Below are 19,699 nucleotides of genomic sequence, written 5' to 3'. Positions count from 1 at the left end.
TATAAAGAATAAATGCATGAATTCATAGCAATTTCCTCATTGATACTTTAAACGTTGCATATTTATGCGTGATAAATTTCTTGTGCTGAGCGGCTCAAAAACATAGTCGAGCATTCATGAATTCGCATTGTACAATTGTCAACTCATTCAAAGTGTGCAGACAAAATTGTTAAGATAGGTGCGCTTGTTTTAGAATTCACGCTCTCAAAAGGTAGCGCGATATATGCAAAAATGAATATACGGCAAAATTTTCTGCGTTTACAGTGTTTTCCAGCCTACCAACAAAAGTTAAGTTCAGAGATTTTGATAAGAAGGCATCTTTGTGTCAGTCTGATTTGTAGAAATACAGGACACATGATGTTAGAAAGTGATTTTAATACTGCCAGATTAAAAGCAGCTAGCACAGGGGAACCTTCACTTGAATATGTCCTTATATCGGGGATAAAATCAAAAGAATGTTAGGGACCTGCAAAATTAGTTCATATTTAAAGTATCTAGTTCTTTCTCACCTTTTTTTAACTGTACCACACCCCATGGCAAGCTCCTGACTAACCTCTGACCTTTGACTAACTCTCTTCCTCTCTCTCTCTCCCCCAGGATGAGCAGACAGAGGCAGCGGCCTACGATCAGATGGCCCTCTCTGCCTCCTACTTTGCCTTCTCCTGGAGCAAGTGGAATGCAGAGACTCCGCCCGATAAGGTCATCATGCTCGGAGCCGAGAAACTGGTGGTTGAACCGGTCAAGGATGTAAGTTTGACCACATCTTCTTTCCTTTACCCTTCCCCCTTTAAATGGGGGGGGGGGGGGGGGGGTTGACATTTGTCACTTTTAAAGTTCTTTTTTTTTTGGGGGGGGGGACTTACATGTTGGAAGCTGACACTCATGATGTGGGAAGTGTACTATCAGGAGATACCCAGTGAAAGCTGTGATGCAAAATTTGAAGAAGTAGTTTCAGTTTAGGTGCACCAATTTGACAAATATCTTATTTTGAGGTATGCTTGGATTATTCGGATAGAATATTTAAACGGTCGCTAGGTGATTATAAGAGGGAGTTGGGTTCTCGAGGAAATATTCATGAGCGTCAAATTGACAAAGTTATTCATGTAGTTGATAAATCGTTCGCAATATTTGAAACGCTTTGTGAGATGGCAGCATGGTTTGGTGGCATGGAGCAGAAGCAGTTACTGTGCAAAGATACGTGGGAGGTCTAATGTTTGAAAGAAGTTTTTCTTTTTTTTTGGGGGGGGGGGAGGGAAGGGGAGGGAGGGGTCCACATTTGGAAGGATAGCACCTACAATTTGTACTCATAACAAGACGATGATTCAAAATGTTTATTACCCTTTGGAAATTGCAGTGTCTCCTGTTTTCTTTCCTGTTATGTTTGACGTACCAAAGCTCAACAACCAAAGTATGTCTCCCTAAAATTGAAGATACCCAGTGAACACGTTATATTTTATGCGAGTCTGACTGAGCTGCAGTTATCATGTGACTATTTGTCTTTGGTTCTTATATCCCCCTGCTCCTTTGCTGATCATTACCCTTTGATGTTTCCCATCCAAAGACCAAGGTATTGTTTCTCCCCGTGTGTGTTGTGACAAAGAGTGCAGGCGCAATTACTCGCCCATTTTATATATGCACGCGGATCATGCACATTGCCCAGTGTGAACGCACTGGCACATGCAAGGGGGAAGGGGTTTCACAGAAGAGCAGAACTTTGTGACGAGGTCACACCAGTCATCTAAAGGAATAGAAAATTATATCATTTCGCACACACTTCACCTGTTCACACGCAATAGCACACTTTTTCTCCAGCATTTGAAACTTTGAGCCATGGCCTTCTGTCTGGCCACACAAGAACTATCAATCAGAATAGTAATTCTAATTGTTGATTCTTTGTCATAGCTGAAGCTGAATGTATTAGATCAGGATTATATGGTTGTAGATTGTCCTGTTCCAGTGGTGATGTCTACAAGCATCGACCTTGTTCTTTTGTTAACTGCAAAAGAGCACCAATCAATCAGCCAAGGTTTCACTGTGTTATAGTTTTCTTTGAAAAGCTTATTTTCAATTTTTATTTTTAGATGTAGGTATGATAATTAGACATTAGTGATGATAAAGAGAGCCTCATAATTACAGCTGGTTTTTGACAGAGTGTTGTAAAATCAGTAACTGATTAAAGATGAGATCCATCGATGCATACTGTGTGTCTAGCAGGATAATGTCGTTTTGATGGATTTCTTTATCCTAGCTGCTGGCAAGTTCATGGTTTGGGAAGGGTGCTTTTTGAAGTGATGTGGTTCGAATTTGAAATTGCTGCAGTACAGCCGAGTGTTAATATTTCTCTTGCGTTTTTCTGGATGTCATTAAATGTGATTTTTATTTTATTTTGGTAATTGCTCTTATTTCACTCTTCCACATGAATGCAATTCATCCTTTCTTTATGTATAGTGAAGCTGAGCATGTTATGTTTAACAATTTCCTTGCGGGTGAGATGGTATTGCAAGGAAATGGGAAGATTGGTTGATGTGTGTGACACCTGATTGGCATTTGGGATGTAAAGGGGTCACTGACCTAATAGCTGCGGTGATCATGGAACACCCGACATGCTATCTTCTTTCTATGTTTATGGGCGTTCTTGGGGATTGTGTCTTTGCTCCCTATTTCTTTCTGCTTCTCTCTCGCCTTCTTTGAAACCACTTTGTATTTTGCCTGTGAATGTACGAATAGTAACCTTTGTTTGGTCTTCTGCGAGCCTTCTGAGCATGAGCAGAGTCACGCTGCTTTGTTCATTTGTTCCCTCTTTATGCTTTTCGTTTCTTCTTTCATAGCTGCGGGATGTGCGTTGTTTAGTTCCAAACTGAAGAGAAACCAAACCACTTACACAAATCTAGAATTGTGATGACAAACTGAAACCTTGCCGAAAAAATGAAATGCAAGTGTGAAATCTTTGCTGTCATGATTTTGTTCCAATATGGTATTTCCGCACCCCCCCCCCAAAAAAAAAAAAAATATCCAACTGTATGAGAGAGGAGCAAGAAAGATTTGACGATGAAGGAAAATTCTTGTTAGTTAGGATGCAGAAATGCTCAGCAAAGTGCTAATGTCTCTCTTCTCCTTTTTCTCTGTCTCATCCCTTGTTGCGGTCACCAGGAGGACTGGGCGGTTATCTTGACCAGCAAGGCCCAGACCTGTAAGCTGAAGATGGGCGAGTACGACGAGGAGTTCTCCGAGGCGCACGCCGAGGGCACGCAGTTCCACGCTGACCTCCACCACATGGTGTGCGACCTCTCCACGGAGGCCGGCATGGAGCGCATGCGCAACACCAGCTTCCGTTTTGTGAACGCGGTCCACACTATGCTAGAAGCGACGCGGATCATAGCGTATTCCTAAATGCCCTACGTTTATCCAGTCGGCTATGAGCCAGACTTTCTTGTTCAAGGAACATTCCATCCCATTTATGTACCATGCAAGAGTTTTCCCTCCATTTTTCTTCCTTTCAAATGTCATTATTTCGGCATATAAATGATCAATGCTTACAAACTTGTCGCGTGAATTTCAGTTCTACAACTTGTTTTCACATGATTTTGCACATGGCATTCACGTAAAGCTTGCATAGGGTTTTTTTTTTTTTTAGATAGGCTTGGTGTAATAGCTGACATTTTTGGTTGCAGACCAACAATGCAAATTTTCCTGAAAAGAAGGAAAAACAAAAACAAAGAAAAATACCATCTGCAGGTGACTTTAGAGCTGTTGTTTATTTGCCAACAAAGGCAATCCTGCATTGTTTATTATTTGTTTGTTTATCTTTTGTACTGCTTGATTATGTAAACAAACCAGATATTTTGAAAACAACAAGCTGTGGTCTGCCCCATTCCAGGGGGAAAAAAGCAAAACAAAATAGACCAAAATGTCAAATATTGTGGTAGGGATTTGAACAGGTTTTGGAATGTGACATACTGCTTCAAATTCCGTCATCAGCTCTCCAGTGCCATTTTGACACTACTGTATGTATAGTGTAAATATGCCATGTAAATAAAATGGACCACAAGTCTTTCATTCTGTAATCATCTCTCCGTCCAGCAATGAGGCATAACATTGATCACCTTGATTTCAATACTTCAAAGAATTTATACTTAAAGTTGCGTGAGATTCATTGCACTGATATTGTTTCATTTCAGGATTTGTTTGAGGGGTATGGGTAGATGGTATTGGTGAACTCCACATCTAGAAATGTATGAAGTATGAGCAGAACCAAATTAATAGAGCAAAAGAAAGAAAGAAAAAAAGAAGAATACAAATGCTTCATGCTCAGTGATTATATGATAAAGAAAAGAACCACATGTTACTTTCTACCCTTTACAGAGCTGCCACCTTTCCCTAATTTAATAGGAGTTCCCCCCCCCCCCCAAAAAAAAAATGATACCTATGCATGTGCTAGGTAGAGAACTTTATATCCTGATTTTAGGAGTTGATTTCGCCAATTAATACAAGTATTTCTCTGAGTACACCGCTTAACCTCACTGATTTTTCATGCGTAAATGTAGGCAGCCCTGTATTTGACAAAAGTTGAGGTGTTTGCATGTTTTCAACGGGTGTTGATGGGATTACCTGATCACTTCAGTTCTAGCCATCCTACCACCCTCCAGATATACACATTGAAAAATCTACTAGATTGTGGCAGTTCATTTATTCATTTCATTTTTTTTTTCAATACTTTTGCAAGTGATCTCGCATTGACGAAAATGAGCTGAAATGAAAAAAAGAACTGGATTTAACTGTGGACGTCGTCACGCGAGCATCCAGTGAGCTGTGTGGTGAAATATCTGTATTCATTCTTGAAAATGTTTCTTAGATGTTTCGTAGGCATCTACTGATGCACAAACACAAACAAATGTTATGGCCGTCCTCGCTCTCCTACCCCCTCATATTATGTTATCCTGTTGAGATACTCTTCCCAGATATTTGTGTGAACATTGTACATGTATTTCTATCAGATTTTTTATCCAGATGTTTATGGTACAGAAGTTTATGAATAAAGAGAAAAAAGTCTTTACTACGAATCCGTATGCATTGAGCCATCTCTTCGTACGAGTTCTCTAATTTGTGACAAGTGTGTGTGTGTGTGTGCGCGTGTGTGTGTGGTGTGATTGTACAGTGGACCAGCTTTACATCTATGAACAAACAAACAAACAAACAAACATTGAGGGGGTGTCGCCCCATCAGAGTAGTGTCAAAGATGCCAAGGAAAAACGAATATGAAGAGCTGGCTTACAACATGGTTCCGCGTGCATCAAGATGAATTCGACGGACCCGATTTTCCATTACAGTACAAATTGTATTTTGCTCGTCTCACACTCCAGTTTGTTTAAACGAGTTACTGATTATAATGAGGAATATCAATGGTTCTGAAGACCTTGTTTTAACAGGCTTTCCCTTTCTGTTTGTCTTGCATAACTTTGCACTTTAGCAAACACCCCAAACTTGTGGCGGGCAAGTGCACATTTACGTTACACTTGCACCAACTTGCATGTTACTAATCCGACAAACGGAAGACATTGCATGAAAACATGCACGTTATGCTGAGCTCTCCAATGTCTTTTTGTTGATTATAACCCAGTGCTTTCTCAATATTTGACAGATGATGTCATTGACAGAATTTTGTTTTGTGTGTGTGTGTTTTTTTTAATGGGTGTAGCCAAGAAATCTGACGAAAAATATGTGATAAAAACTTACAATGGCATTACAACACTCTCGGCAAGGAAAATGCATGATGAAAAAAGTGTTTTACTGCCAGTTTAGGTTTTTATCACATATTTTCTGTCAGAAATTAAATTATGTCTTCATATTATATGTATATATAATATACAGTGTATGTTTTTTATATATTATATTACATATAATATATAAACATGTATGTATATTATACGACTCTATTTCCAGCCATAAGGGAAAATGTGGAATAATGACAGTTTGTTGGAATTTAGATAAAAAGTGTGATAATATTCACCAAAAAATGCAAATACAATGTGTAATGCCCTTTTTGAAAAATTATGCTTTGATATGGTCTCAATGAAGTATTAAATTGGCAATAAGAGCACAAAATGCATCTTATACCACTAAATTCTAGAAAATGATTTTTTTTAAAAGAAAAAGCAGATACAATGTATACTTACATTCCCCCATGACCAGTTTTCTATGCACGTCCAATATTATACAAGGCGAATTTGTATTGTAATATATATTTGTAGGTTTTTGTACAAGTCTTTGTTAATCTACATGAATCTACCTAAAACCATTGTTTGTTTGTATTCGTTTCATCGTGAATACGATGGTGATACCGAACGAAATTCGAATAAAGAATTTAAAACACAACAAAAAGACCCCGAAAGACGTGAGAAACAAAGATATTCTAGGTACTTAATGTAACCATTATTATACGACGTTGAAGTGTTTGTATCGGATAACCGCTGCTCATTAATTGGCATCTTGTGCTTGGCTTTGAAGTGCAATTCTTCTCCATGATTACGTCGACTTCAATTTCAATGAAAGGAGTTAATTCAAACAATGATGATAGAATGGTAGTAGTTTCACCAGAATGGAACAAAAACGAAAAAAAAAAAAAAAACCCGAACATAACAAAACTAAGGAATTATTAAGTTTCACATTTTTCCAGTGGTATTCACAAGTGCATATCAGATGAGGTGCTGATTCATGGCTTCACAAGGCTCCCGGTGACCTATCACTTATAGTCCTTAAAGGAAACCAAAACCCAAAGAGCAATGTGGATTGAGTGAAAGCAGCAACATTATTAGAGCACGTCAGTGAAAGTTTGAGGAAAATCGGACAATCAATGCAAAAGTTATGAATTTTTAAAACTTTGGTGTTGGAACCACTGGATGAGGAGACTACTAGAGGGTACAATGTCATGTGGTTTTGGTTTCCTTTAATAAATATCAGTTTTTGACATAAAATCCGGAGGGAAACACTTAAAGGTTTGGATTGCAACACGGGTTAAAGCGCCACTTTTAAACATTTTGAAAGTATAAGTCCATCGTCAAACAGAGTAAAATGAATAATTTCCAGTGATACCCAACTTGTTACATAACAAGGAATATTCTTGAAGTTAACGATTTTGTTCCATAATTCTTGTTTCCGTACATTTTTTTTTTCTGGAGGGGGGGGGGGGTCAGATTAAATTACAAATATCTCTCATGAATATAAATGGAGTTACTTCGTTTTGCAATTTAACTCGTCCCTTGTTAATTCCTCATCCAGTGTTGCATATTGTGTTGCAATGATCGAGCAGTCGTGAGTCTGTTTTTCTGTCTTTCTTTTTTTTTATAGGGGAAGAAGGTTCAGGGAAAGCATTACAGTTGTTAATTATCAACCGCAAAGATACTCATGATTGAACAGTGAATGCCAATTATATCAAAGAGCGGCATTGAACACAGAAGCGATGATCACCGGTCCAAAGGCTGAAAACTGTGCAAACAATTTTTTTTTTCTCCCTCCGTCGTTCTCGTCCTCTGTCTTTGGAACAGAGCATACAGTGACCAAGCACTTGAACGTGAATGTGCAGGGAAGTACATTTTCTTCGACACCAGTTCAGCAAAATGGCGAGCGAGAATTCGTACCTTTCCAGCCGAGCCGAGCGCTTTGTGAATGTCAAGACAATTCTGGTGGACTTACTGGTCAGGGCTGGCGTAAATCCCTTCCACAGAACAGATAATCCAAAGGTGAGGCACGCGCGCGGCCTTACAGCGTATCATGAATGTAGTTTGTTCTTACCGTTGACGGGGTTGATTATACCTAGCTTGGTGGCATCAAAATATAGGGCTCTGGGGCCCATTGCATAAAACTCCAACCGGATTTTTTTTCCGGTTGAAATCACAAAATTCCGGTTGGAAGCTCCCAACCAGAGTTTTTATGCAACGGATTTTACGTTCTTAGATTAGCAACCCTAAAAAATTCAGGTTGGGCAAATCCCAACCTGAATTTTTTAAGGTTGCTAAAAAAAGTTTTATGCAACGGGACCCAGGTATTCTTATCTTGTTATCAAAGATTGCAAATCATTTTACTCATGGCTGGTTGTATATCTGATACAACCCTTGTTTTGTCACTAGTAATACATGTAATAATATAATAGACGACTTACTGCAAATCATCCTTATAAACACAACTGAAAGACGCTAGGCTCGCATAACTAACGAAAATGAGCTTCATGTAAAAAGGGGGAAAAGGTTGAAGAAAAAAAATCCTCCTCAGCTTACAAATTTTCTCTAATAAAATTGTATGATGCACATTGATTATAAAAATCTCGTAACCTAGCATTATGCATTGGTTAATACAGTCGATATAATCATGCCCGTGGAGTCCCGGCCTCCTGGGAAATGCGACAACTTGCATTAGATTCCGACACCACGTTTAGGACCCATAATCTTAGTTTCGTGCGATCTTCGAAAAGACATTTTGACAAGTTTCTGTCATTCATCGGTAGTCGAGGATGTGTTGATACAGTGGCGGATCCAGAGGGGGGCGCAATCGGCGCACGCCCCCCCTTTATTTTTCGTAAAAAACAAAAGAAATAAAAAGAAAAACAATGAAATGAAACCCGGAAGTGGCACCAGAAATATTAGTCACGCCCCCCCCCCCCCCTTTACAGAATTCCTGGATCCGCCCCTGGTTGATAGATCGGTTTCTTGTGGATCTGGTGACTGGTGTAATTTATGTATATTGTAGACCGGCAGGTTGTCATGGACGGGCCTGTCACCTGCCTGTATAGCTCTCGGTGCGAAAATATTGTGTGTGAGATTTCTATTATAGCTATCAAATTTGTTTGACGTCTGTCCAAAGTATCAATTTGTGCGTTGTCATAACTGCTATTAACTGTTATCACAACACGCAAACTGGGGTCAAGTATTGAAATCTAGTGTTTATATAGACAATTCAGTTTTACCTTTTTATTTGCCGTGACATTTTTAGCAATTCTTGCTGACTTTGTCTAGGTGAATTGAAAATCGACAACTCCCTTCAGAAAACGCACTCGAATTCAGAATTGCAAATTAAAGCGAACAACAAATGCTTCCCTTTGGGACTCATTGGGTAAGACAATACCGTGTCTGCTAAAAGTGAGTGTTGCAGCTTTCGAGATGGTTATGATAATCGCTAGTAACTGATCCAGTCAATCATTCGTATGAATTTATTATATATTTGTTAGTCATGATAATACATAATCGTATCATAATATTCGTATAGGCCCTGTATTCTGTATTTCAATTCAATTTCTCTGTGTTGTATTAATGAGCTTAGAGACGTCGTAGTAAGTGCTAAATGGTATTCATTTGTTGGTCATATACATATCACAATATTTACATAACAAAATATTCGTAATTAGGTCTCGTATTCTGCATTTTGATATATGAATGTTATTTGTTTTTGTCATTATCTCATCATTATCATTATAATGATGATGATGAGTATTATTATTATGACCGTTATTATTGTAATTAGGATTATCATTATTATTATCATCATCATTATTATCATCAATATTATCATTATTATTATCATCATCATCATCATCATTATCATTACTGTAAGTCATTCTTACTCCAATTCACATCGTTTTCTTATCTCTCTCTGTTGGCACACAGGGTATCATCAATTTTAGTACGGCACAGAACACCAGCCTCTCGCCGGTGATCATTGAGAAGGTAAACATGAAGCTTGTCATGAATGTTGGTGATCGTTAGTTTGATGCTGATGGTGGTGACGACGATGGTGACAGTCGTGATATCCTGGGCACACCGTTGATGGTGACAGTCGTGATATCCTGGGCACACCGTTGATGGTGTTTATGGGAGTGATGACGATGATTATACGGTGACTGTAATAAGTATGGGGCTGAATTAGGAATGGAGGTTGTACACGCTTTCTTCTAAATGTAAGGGGGGGGGAGGGAAGGTTGTTATATCTGTGTCTTTATGAGTAGATCAAAACCAAACAAACACATGAAATTCCTGAAGGAAAACCGTTGTCTTTGAGAACCTCTAAGTTGAGTTTGAGCAGATGAATTCCCCCTTCCACATTTCTGGACTACAAGTAGTAATAGTAAAATAAGTTCGTCTGTAGATATAAAACACGAAAGACACTGAGGTTTTCTTGTACTTTATCATAATCATCTTTCATTTTCTTTTAAATTCTTAAAATGTATGTCTATGGAGAATCACTTGATTGGTTTTATCGCACTTGTTAAAATTCTTAAGTAAGTTTATCTCCAGATTTTCTTTGTTGTTTTAGCCACTTCAATCGCAAATAACTCAACTTGTTGTTGTCAGTTCGTTTTGTGATAAAACTCCTCACTTTCAGGTGTAGACTAAATCACTGAAAGCAAATCGTAAAACTGACGCATAATGCATTGCTACCGTGCAGCTCAACAAGCCGGGTTTTATGAAGTGGGATGAGTGGATGCTACCGTACACGGAGAAGCCTTGTTTGTGGAGACTACGCGAGGCAGTGGCGGGCTTTCTCACAGAACAAACGGGCGCCAAACAACCTCTTGACCCAAAGAAGGTGCGTCCGTAATTTTCAGTTAGTCATGAACATTCACTTGAATGTGTATGAAACTGGCAAATGAAAATTACAGTATAACCATCATTCATTAGTACAGAAATGTACGTTACTCATGATGCAGGGATTATTGTTGTGATGAATAAGATCATCAGTGTCCTTCTCCAGGTAGGAAACCTCCTCACCATATCTCTCTGCCTGCGCGCGCGCGCACACACACACACACGCACGCACACACTAAAATCTCTTTCTCCCTCACACACACACAAATAATAAAGACACTATGCATGATGCAGAAGACCAACGAGTCACGTGATCACATATCGCCATTTTAAAGAAATTATAACGATGAAAAAAAAAAACCCACACTGTATATCTGACGGTCTTTCCGTAGGTTCTGATAGTGAACGGCGTGACGGCACTCATAAGCTTGGCGGCATTTGTTCTCTGCGACGACGGAGGTGAGTGAAGGTGACACGACAGACATAAAAGAGAAAGCTGTTTTTTCAAAAACGGTGAGACAAAAAAAACCCCCAACAATATCCAATCGTCTGTAGTAACGTCTGACTATCCTTCTTGCAAATAAGAGAGTCTCTTAATTGCGAGAAGGATAGACACATCATTATATAGTATATAATAATGGATATGAGAGAAATATTTTGCCCTGTATTATGGGTTATAGCTGGCTATTCCCGCGAAGGTTCCTCTTTTCTTCCCAAAAAATTTCGTTCATCCTCGAATGAATGAAGATTCTGCAATCTGAAAATGAATAGATGATTTCAATCCGTTAAAAGAAAAGAGTTTGTTGTGCCGAAGGGTTCGTTTATCCGAAAATAGATAGAGTTTGCTATACTCACGAAAACAAAACAAACACAGTCTTCTGTAAATGAGAAATACCGTATTATAATATTTCATTTTCGGATTAACAACGCAAAAGGTACAGAAAATTTTGCGTATTCTGTATTTCTAACTAATCTTCGAAATAACGAAGATTACCAGTTTTGTGTAGTGTCTTCTTTGGTCTCCGCCTTACAAGAGTGATCTGTGAAATGGTTCTGCAGTGAACATAACTTTATCACTCAGTGTGAAATTTGTCTTAGATAATTATTACAGTTGTTATTGCAGTGATTATTTCAACCACAAATACAACTAGTAAAATTGCCATTACTCCTGTTATTGCTATCATTCATAACTATTATGAATTTACATAATTTATGCAAGAAGCTAGTTATTACTATTGACTATACGCATTGGGCACTTTTAGGATGATTCATGTGATAATTGTTAGTTTTTGATTAGCATGATATGTTTTGTACTATTATTTTTGTTGAAAATGAAATGAAATGAATAAAGAATGAAAGGCAATAAATGGGATGGACCGTTTGTTGAGGTGTATGTCGGGGTATCGATATATCGATTTTGATGCATCTCTCTCTCTCTCTCTCTCTCTTGGTATAAAGACACTATTTTGACCCCGTCCCCGATGTATGGCGCCATCCCACGTGACCTCTCATTTGTCTCCAACGTTCACACATACCCTGTTCATCTCAACAGCAAGGTGTGGCGCTCTTCTTTCTTCGTCTCTCGGAATTATACATTATATATATTTATCTCTCTTACTCTTTTCTCTCCCTCGCTGTCTTTCATTATATGTGTATATAAATATATATATATGTATATATATATATATATATATATATAGATCCGATATGTTTACACTTTCACTGTTTCTTCCTTGTATTCACTGAATGATATCCTCTGCACTTTAACTAAAAGTCATCTATTCGTAGATACCATCCTCTCTATAAGTGTTAGGCACATAATTATAACCATAATTTATATAAAAACACATACATTATATACATCATTAATATTTGTACATATATGCATATATTATTATACTACATTAGATTATTTATGTGTTTGTTTCAGCTTGTTTGTGTGCTTATCTATTGCAACTGATTAAAAAAGAATGCCCTTCATTTCAGTTTATGAGCACCGATTATTCAGTGTTTTAAAAAATATCCTTGATAAATAATGATAAAAAATAGACAGGTATCACACCACTTGGCCATCGAACTTCAGCCCGATAGCCAATGATGGATGTTATCCCAATTACAAGCGATATTCTGCATATTTATTCGACTTAATGATTAATGATAGCAAAGCTAAGCATTCATTAAAACACGATGATTAACATTGATGTGAAGAAGTACGGTTAATAGGATTTCGTCTTAAAACTTTACGATTTGATTTCTTAATTGCTTTTTGTCTCTTTTCTCTTTTGATATCATACCAAACAAATTGATTATTCTGTCCGTCAAGTTCTTTATAAAGAAACAAAGAAACCACGTGCATGAAAAATCAGCAGCTCATGTTCTGATTATTACTTGCAGAGTATTAATTGTCTTTCTCTATGCCATTCAAAAATTGTTCCTACATCCATGCAAACTTTATTAGGTTCGTGAATCAGTAACTTATGAAGTAATATCTAGTCACTGCCCATATGCCACATCACTCTCGGTTCATTGCTAATAATGCTGATTATATTGATACAGCTATCAATTTCGCCCCATCAAATACTTAATGAATTATTTAATGAAGGCAGGTCTGAAGAGAGAAAAAGAGTTAATAATGAGCAAACGAACAAACTAATGAATGGATGGACGCATGGATAGATGAATGAATGAATGAATGAATGGATGAATGAATGAATGAATGATTGAATGCGTGGATGAATGCATGGAAGAATGCATGGATGAATGCATGAATGAATGAATTAATCGATTAATGGATAAATAAATGGATGGAAAATAGGTGAATAAGAATAATATTGAATGAATGAATGAAAGAAAGAAAGAATGAATGAATGAATAAATGAATGAATGAATGAATAGATGAAAGAAAGAAAGAAAGAAAGAATGAATGAATGAATGAATGAATGAATGAATGAATGAATGAATGAATGATTTTAATACGAATGACTCACTCTAAACCACAGGCCGGCCGAGATGGCAGTGAACCGTTCGAGCTCACCGTTGATCTACTCGAGGCGACGCTGCATAGCATTCGACTTATCTCTTGCAGAGAGCAGGGAGAATGATGCTGCCTAATATTATCAGTAATGAATGTCAGCAATGGAAAAAATGAATGAATGAATGAATGAATGAATGAATGAATTAGTTAATGAATTGATTAATTAATTGATTTATGAATGAATGAATAAGTCGAGGAATGCGTACATTTCATCAGAAAACTTTTGTTTTGTGGAAATCGCTTTATTATCTTTTATATCGTTCTTTAGTTAAATACATCTGGCTTTGTGATTTTTTTTTTCAATTTCATCTCACAGATGTCTTCTTTTTTTTTGCCAAATGCTCATTCATATTTTGAATTTGTCCTTTATTCTTTCTAACAGGGACACAAGGTCAAAGCACTTTTTCTCGTCAATCCCAATAATCCACTTGGCATTGTGTACACCAAGGAGCAAGTTTTGACGTACATGGAGTTTTGCAAGAGGTATAAATTTCGCGAAACAAGTCGTGTGGTTCTCCCCCACTGTCAATCACCTTTGCTGTGATGACATTGCGAAGTAAACAACATCATTTGGAATCATTGATTCGGGGGAAGAAGAAGTAGAACCACGTGAAGAAGAAGTAAAAGAAGAAGAAGGCAAGGAGAGAAAAAAGAGAGAAAATGAAGAACAAGAAGAAGCGGAAGATGAGGAAGAAGTTGAATTTTTAGTGGAATTTTAAAGTCATTATGATTATTTATGATAATGAGAAAAGCGGTATTAGAAATTGTAATTGTAATATTTGTGTTTGTTTTGTAGTAAAGGATGATTTTATTGTGCAATTTTAGTTAAGATAGATATGTTTGATTTCTTTCATTCTATGTATTTTTTACTTTCTTGTACATATTTTCATGTACTCTTAGTCTTTTTGTAAAATGTCCGCAGTATAGCCTGCGGGCTGCAATGGATATTTCTCAATTAAATACCTTTTCAATTCAATTCAAATCTGTCGTTTCCGATCTTAATCTAAACGAAATCTTCCTTTATCTAGATCTACAGCCCCCCCCCTTCAAAGGATATTCATTCTGCCCCTTTTACACCAATATCAAGTAATAACAGTTGAAACTGGAATATATTCCCAAATATTTCCGCATCATGCCCTGATGCACTGTATAGTTTGTGGTGCTCTGCAGGCCTACTTACTTGATATTTTGATATCCACTGTAATTACGATTATTAAATGCACACACTGTGAATTACAAGAGGTGAAACTGGTCTACATTCTGATCAATGCTGCTTACGTAGCCTTAGTTAATATCATGGAATGATTATTACTGAAAAATTCACTTTGAAGCCAGATTGTAGGTCTACGCTGTTGACTGAGAAGCATAAAATTGTTTAGACTTTGATTGTCTTTTGCTCAGACACGAACTCCACTGCGTTATAGACGAAATCTACCTCTGCTGCATTTACGACCAGTCCGTACCAAACTCGAGCGCACTGGGGTTTGACCCGGAAGAGATTCCAGACATTCAACGAACTCACGTTATGTGGGGATTGAGCAAGGTTAGTCTATAGCGGTGACGAGGTAGTCACGTGGATAGTGGATATGATATGAACTTGCTCAAAAAAACTTTTGCTATGGCTCTATAGGAAGCGAGAATAAGAAATTATTAATAGGAATTAAAGGGACATTCCAGACGATTTTCATAATTTCACATCATGTAGTATATAAATCAATAGCTCCATGTATAGATTTGTGGAATTTATTGTGGTTCTTGAGCAGAGAAACAATACTTTGAAACACCTGAAACAAATTACACTGAACAAGGATGATGACATAGGAGGTTGACATATTTCAGAAATGTAGCAGTGTATTCCACTACAATACCGCTTGCTTGCGAGTTCACCTATGTATGATCTATGCATGCCTTCTTCTTTTGTTCTGCTTCCTTGAGAACCAACTCATGCATTCTTATGGTGGATCTGCCATGTCATCATCCTTGTTCATTGAAATTTGTTCTAAATTGTGAAAATATTCTTATTCTTCATCCCAATTATCACAAATTCTGAAACTTTGCCCTCAGTATAACTAATTTATGGTTGTTCAAATGTAAAAATCTGAAAATCATCAGGAGGTCTCCTTCAAGTACCTGATTAATGATACAACATCACTTACAGGTCCTGATTCCATGATGTAAAATTTCGTTCCTTTGTTTAGTCATTTATGTTTTAGTAAAGTTCTGGTGAAAAGTCTGCAAAAAATGTCAGAAATTTAGAATTCGTAAAGAAATACTTTTCACGTGTCGTGTTCGTGTAGGACTTTGGAATGCCAGGTTCACCTGTTGCTGCGCTGTACACATGGAACAACGACGTCTTTCGGGGAGTGGCCGGCCTGGCGGATTTCCACGTCGTGCCTGGCTACAACCAGGAGGCAGCAGCTAAGCTTCTGGAAGATCGCGGTATAGCATCTTTATTGTGTTAGGGGGGGGGGGGGGAGGGGCGATCCTTGATACTTCCATGTTTAGATTTGTGGAATTTATTGTGGTCCTTGAGCAGATAAGCTAATACTCTAAAAAGAACATACGCTGAACAAGGCTGATGACACAGGGGGCTCATGTTATATTTCAGTAATCTGGTAATGTGGCAGTGCATTTGCATTATATTAGAATTACGTACCTTATTACTTTTTCGGATTAACCAATCTTCAAAATATCGAAACTTTTATCATTTTCGGATTAACGATCGAACCTTCGGAATAACGAAACTTCATTTCATTTTTTTTTTTAAATTAACAAATCGTCCGAATAACGATTCTTATTTCAGTTTTGGATTAACGAATAATTATAATCTACGGAATAACGAACCTTATTGCAGTTTTCGGATTAGCGACAGCGAACTGTAACCGATAGTGTGATCGGTGTCCGTTTCGCTCCCTGATCTTCTAGATTGGCTCCACAATGTCTGCCTACAATCCAACCTCAATACACTCAAGGAGCATGCTCAGATCACCATGGCAACGCTGGATGAGATTGGCGTGCCTTACGTGAAGCCATCTGCAGGGCTGTTCATCTGGCTGGATTTACGAAAGGTATTTTTTGTCTATTGATTTTAGCTTTACTCTATCGTTTCAAGTGATATAATTCTTCTTGATGATATTAAAACAGCAACATAATCTAATGACTGTCTATTCATTTTCTTCTTGTCTCTTTTCTATTCTCTTTTTTTTTTTGGTCCTTTTTGACACAATACTTTGTTCTTTTCTCTGTTGAACTTCTTCTTTGTCGTCACTTTTATCTCTTTGTATTTCCAATTTTCTCTCTTTTTTACCTATTTCTTTTATCATCCTACTGTTTTGGATTTTTCCATTTTTGTTTCTCGTGCACTTAATTTGCATCGCCATCTCCGTTTACATTTGAAGAGTTTGTTCGCAAAAACCGATAAGTCAATATTTGCCAAATGGAGATATTTGCGATTAAAGGTCAAGAAAAATAAAGAGAATAATAAGAAAATGTTTACTTCTTTTGACCATAACTTCAAAAATGTATACCTTTATAATTTATGTAGTGACCAATATATCGTTTAAAATGTATTACTTTGTACTTTATGACAGAGACCGTACTTCAAAATCTTCAAAAATGGACTTATCGGTTTTTGCGAACACACTCTTCATTTTTTTTTCTCTCCCATCTCTCACACCCCTCCGCAAAAACTTCTTCCCCTCCCCCTTGTAAATTAACCCCTCATCATGACACACCCAGTTTATGTCTGATACGCCCACACCTGAGGAGGAAATGCGACTGGCGGAACACTTCCTGGACCAGGGCGTGGTCGTTCCTCCAGGTGCGGGTTTCTTCTATGATGAGCACGGCTGGTTCCGAATCGTCTTCGCCGTTCCCAAGTATCAACTGGTGGAGGGTAACGTGTCACTTTGTTTCCACTTGTAATCTCCCTTAGAGAATTGACATAAGAAATCATAAAGAAAAGAAAAGGAAGAACACTCTAAAAACATCCGGGTCAAAACTGACCCGGAAAAGGGTCCGATGGGGTCACACTCCGTTCCAGGTAAAAAATGGCTTGGAATTTGGTCATGAAGACTCGGAATGGGGTCACCCTGACCTAAATCTTGACTTATAATTTGGTCATATCTGACCTCATTCCTCGTAATTTCTGACCCGTAACATAGTGTGGCCCCAACATACCCTTTTCCGGGTCAGACTGACCCGGATGTTTTTAGAGTGAAGAACAAAGCTTTGATAATAGGGGAGATCCACAGTGGTAAATGTTTTTCAAGAAGGGGGAGGGGGGGGGGGGGGGAGGTTCTTCATGTCAAACTCCTCCCAAGGGTCCTGAAAGGTAGATTCCCTATACTGATGATGCACCCACAAAAAAAAAGAAAGAAAATACAACGGGGTAAATAGTGAATCTGTCCTAATACAATTTCCAGGTAGAATAACTTGTTACCCATATCTTACAGAAAATCCCATATGATTTGCTTCAGTGGTCAAAGAGAAATTATTTAATGAGGATTTTTGTAGAGCATGACAGGAATCCCTTTCCCTCCATGCAAGTTCTATCCATTGTGTTCACACGTTAATATAATATGCAGTTCCAAGCGCATCCAATAATGCTTAACTTGGAAGAAACAGAACCATGACATGCTTTACAATGATCCACATTCTCTGTCATATTATCATTTTGTATGAGTATGAGCTTTTTTTTTTTATATGAATACAATTTTTCGCATTCTTCAATGTTGATTGAATGTGTTTTGTATAAATAGAGCACTAAGATTATGTGATATGATATCAAGAAAAGATACTTGTGACTGGCATTATAATTTTAAACAAAACAAAGAAGAAACATATACTTTGTGTCATTCTGTTTACTTCATCATTACTATTGGCTGGGACCTGATAGTGCACTTTATATGTATTCTTTTACTTTATTTTATTGTAACTTTGTTATCATGCATAGTTGTCAAGTCCAAAGAAATATGTATATATACAATGTATTTTTTTTTCTGAGCTTCATTAATCTAAATATTGTTGTAAGATTATCATGGTTAATGTTATTATCACCATCATTAGTATTCTAATCCTTGTAATCTTATCATTATTATCATTATCCTGATCATATAATTATTTCAAACATTCCAAATGCTATTTTCGTCAGAATTCTTTTTCTTGTTACAGTTATCTATAATGTAACCAGAATACCGATACTAGGGTCATACACAGCAATAATCGAATACACTACATCAGTCTGGCAGGGCTATCTTTGAGTCTTATCCAGTAGTCGTTTTATGTTTCAAAGCTCGTTAATGACATCGTTAATTTTGTCCACTGATCATAAATGTAGAATTTTTCTCTTTTTCTGTTTGCAGGTTTGAAGAGAGTTAAGGCTGCCTGTTTGTCGTTTGCAAACAAGTCCGGAAAAACCTAAGAATACAGCTCAAAAGCCATTGTCGTCGAAATGAACTTTAGTCAACAATCTACGCTGAAATATAATAGATTACCTACTATCAGTCCATGGACCTATGACCAATAGAGACCAGTGGAGCATGTGTCTCGTTTATGGAATGCCGAGTGTCAGTTATCATTATTATTATTATTATTATTATTATTATTATTATTATTATTATTGTTATTATTATTATTATTATTATTATCATTGTTATTATTATTATCATCATCATTATTATTATTATTATTACTATTATTATCATTATTATTATAACTACTATTGTTATTTTCCCTAGGCCTATTCTGCAATTGTATCGCCAACTATTGAAATGGAAAGTCAATGCAAATGAAAAAAAAAGAACGCCCGAATAACACTCACAAACGCACAGAGAGAGTGAGAGAGAGAGAAAGAAAGACAAGCGAACTAGATGTGATGAACTATAGTATTACAACAAAGATGAAAAAAAGGACCTGTACCACGCATTGTTTATTGTTGTTCATGCATCACTTATTTCGTTGTGATTGCGTGCAATACGCGATCCAAACAAAGTGCAAATTTATTTAGACAAGTGAAGGTCGTTCTATCGCTTCAAAAAAACCATCAGAGTGACAAGGTACCATGAGCACCTTTCGGTGCTCATGGTACTTAAAA

General features: G+C 37.2%; 2 protein-coding genes across 2 annotated transcripts in view; both read left to right on the top strand.

The window, feature by feature from the left end:
* The window catches only part of LOC139739005 (dynein axonemal intermediate chain 7 homolog), a 34,849-nt gene extending 30,438 nt beyond the window's left edge, over window positions 1-4,411 (top strand). Inside the window, exons 15-17 of the mRNA XM_071649622.1 lie at window positions 598-747; window positions 1,562-1,567; window positions 3,151-4,411. Of these exons, the coding sequence (XP_071505723.1) occupies window positions 598-747; window positions 1,562-1,567; window positions 3,151-3,390 (396 nt within the window). The 3' untranslated portion in view covers window positions 3,391-4,411. The remainder of the gene's footprint in view (window positions 1-597; window positions 748-1,561; window positions 1,568-3,150) is intronic.
* A 3,163-nt stretch (window positions 4,412-7,574) lies between these two features.
* LOC139738991 (1-aminocyclopropane-1-carboxylate synthase-like protein 1) lies at window positions 7,575-19,165 on the top strand. The gene is made up of 12 exons (XM_071649606.1): window positions 7,575-7,736; window positions 9,654-9,713; window positions 10,432-10,572; window positions 10,964-11,030; window positions 12,030-12,127; window positions 13,571-13,643; window positions 13,983-14,088; window positions 15,007-15,148; window positions 15,903-16,044; window positions 16,531-16,673; window positions 17,344-17,500; window positions 18,969-19,165. Exons 1-12 carry the CDS (start codon window positions 7,614-7,616, stop codon window positions 19,025-19,027), a joined length of 1,311 nt encoding a protein of 436 aa, XP_071505707.1. The 5' UTR covers window positions 7,575-7,613; the 3' UTR covers window positions 19,028-19,165.
* Window positions 19,166-19,699: the final 534 nt, after the last annotated feature.

Source organism: Diadema antillarum, unplaced genomic scaffold (genome assembly GCF_040938485.1).
Source record: "Diadema antillarum isolate AM-2024a unplaced genomic scaffold, OU_Dant_1.0 seq00000778_RagTag, whole genome shotgun sequence".
In the NCBI taxonomy this organism is placed as follows: domain Eukaryota; kingdom Metazoa; phylum Echinodermata; class Echinoidea; order Diadematoida; family Diadematidae; genus Diadema; species Diadema antillarum.
This window is presented reverse-complemented; position numbering and strand designations above follow the sequence as displayed.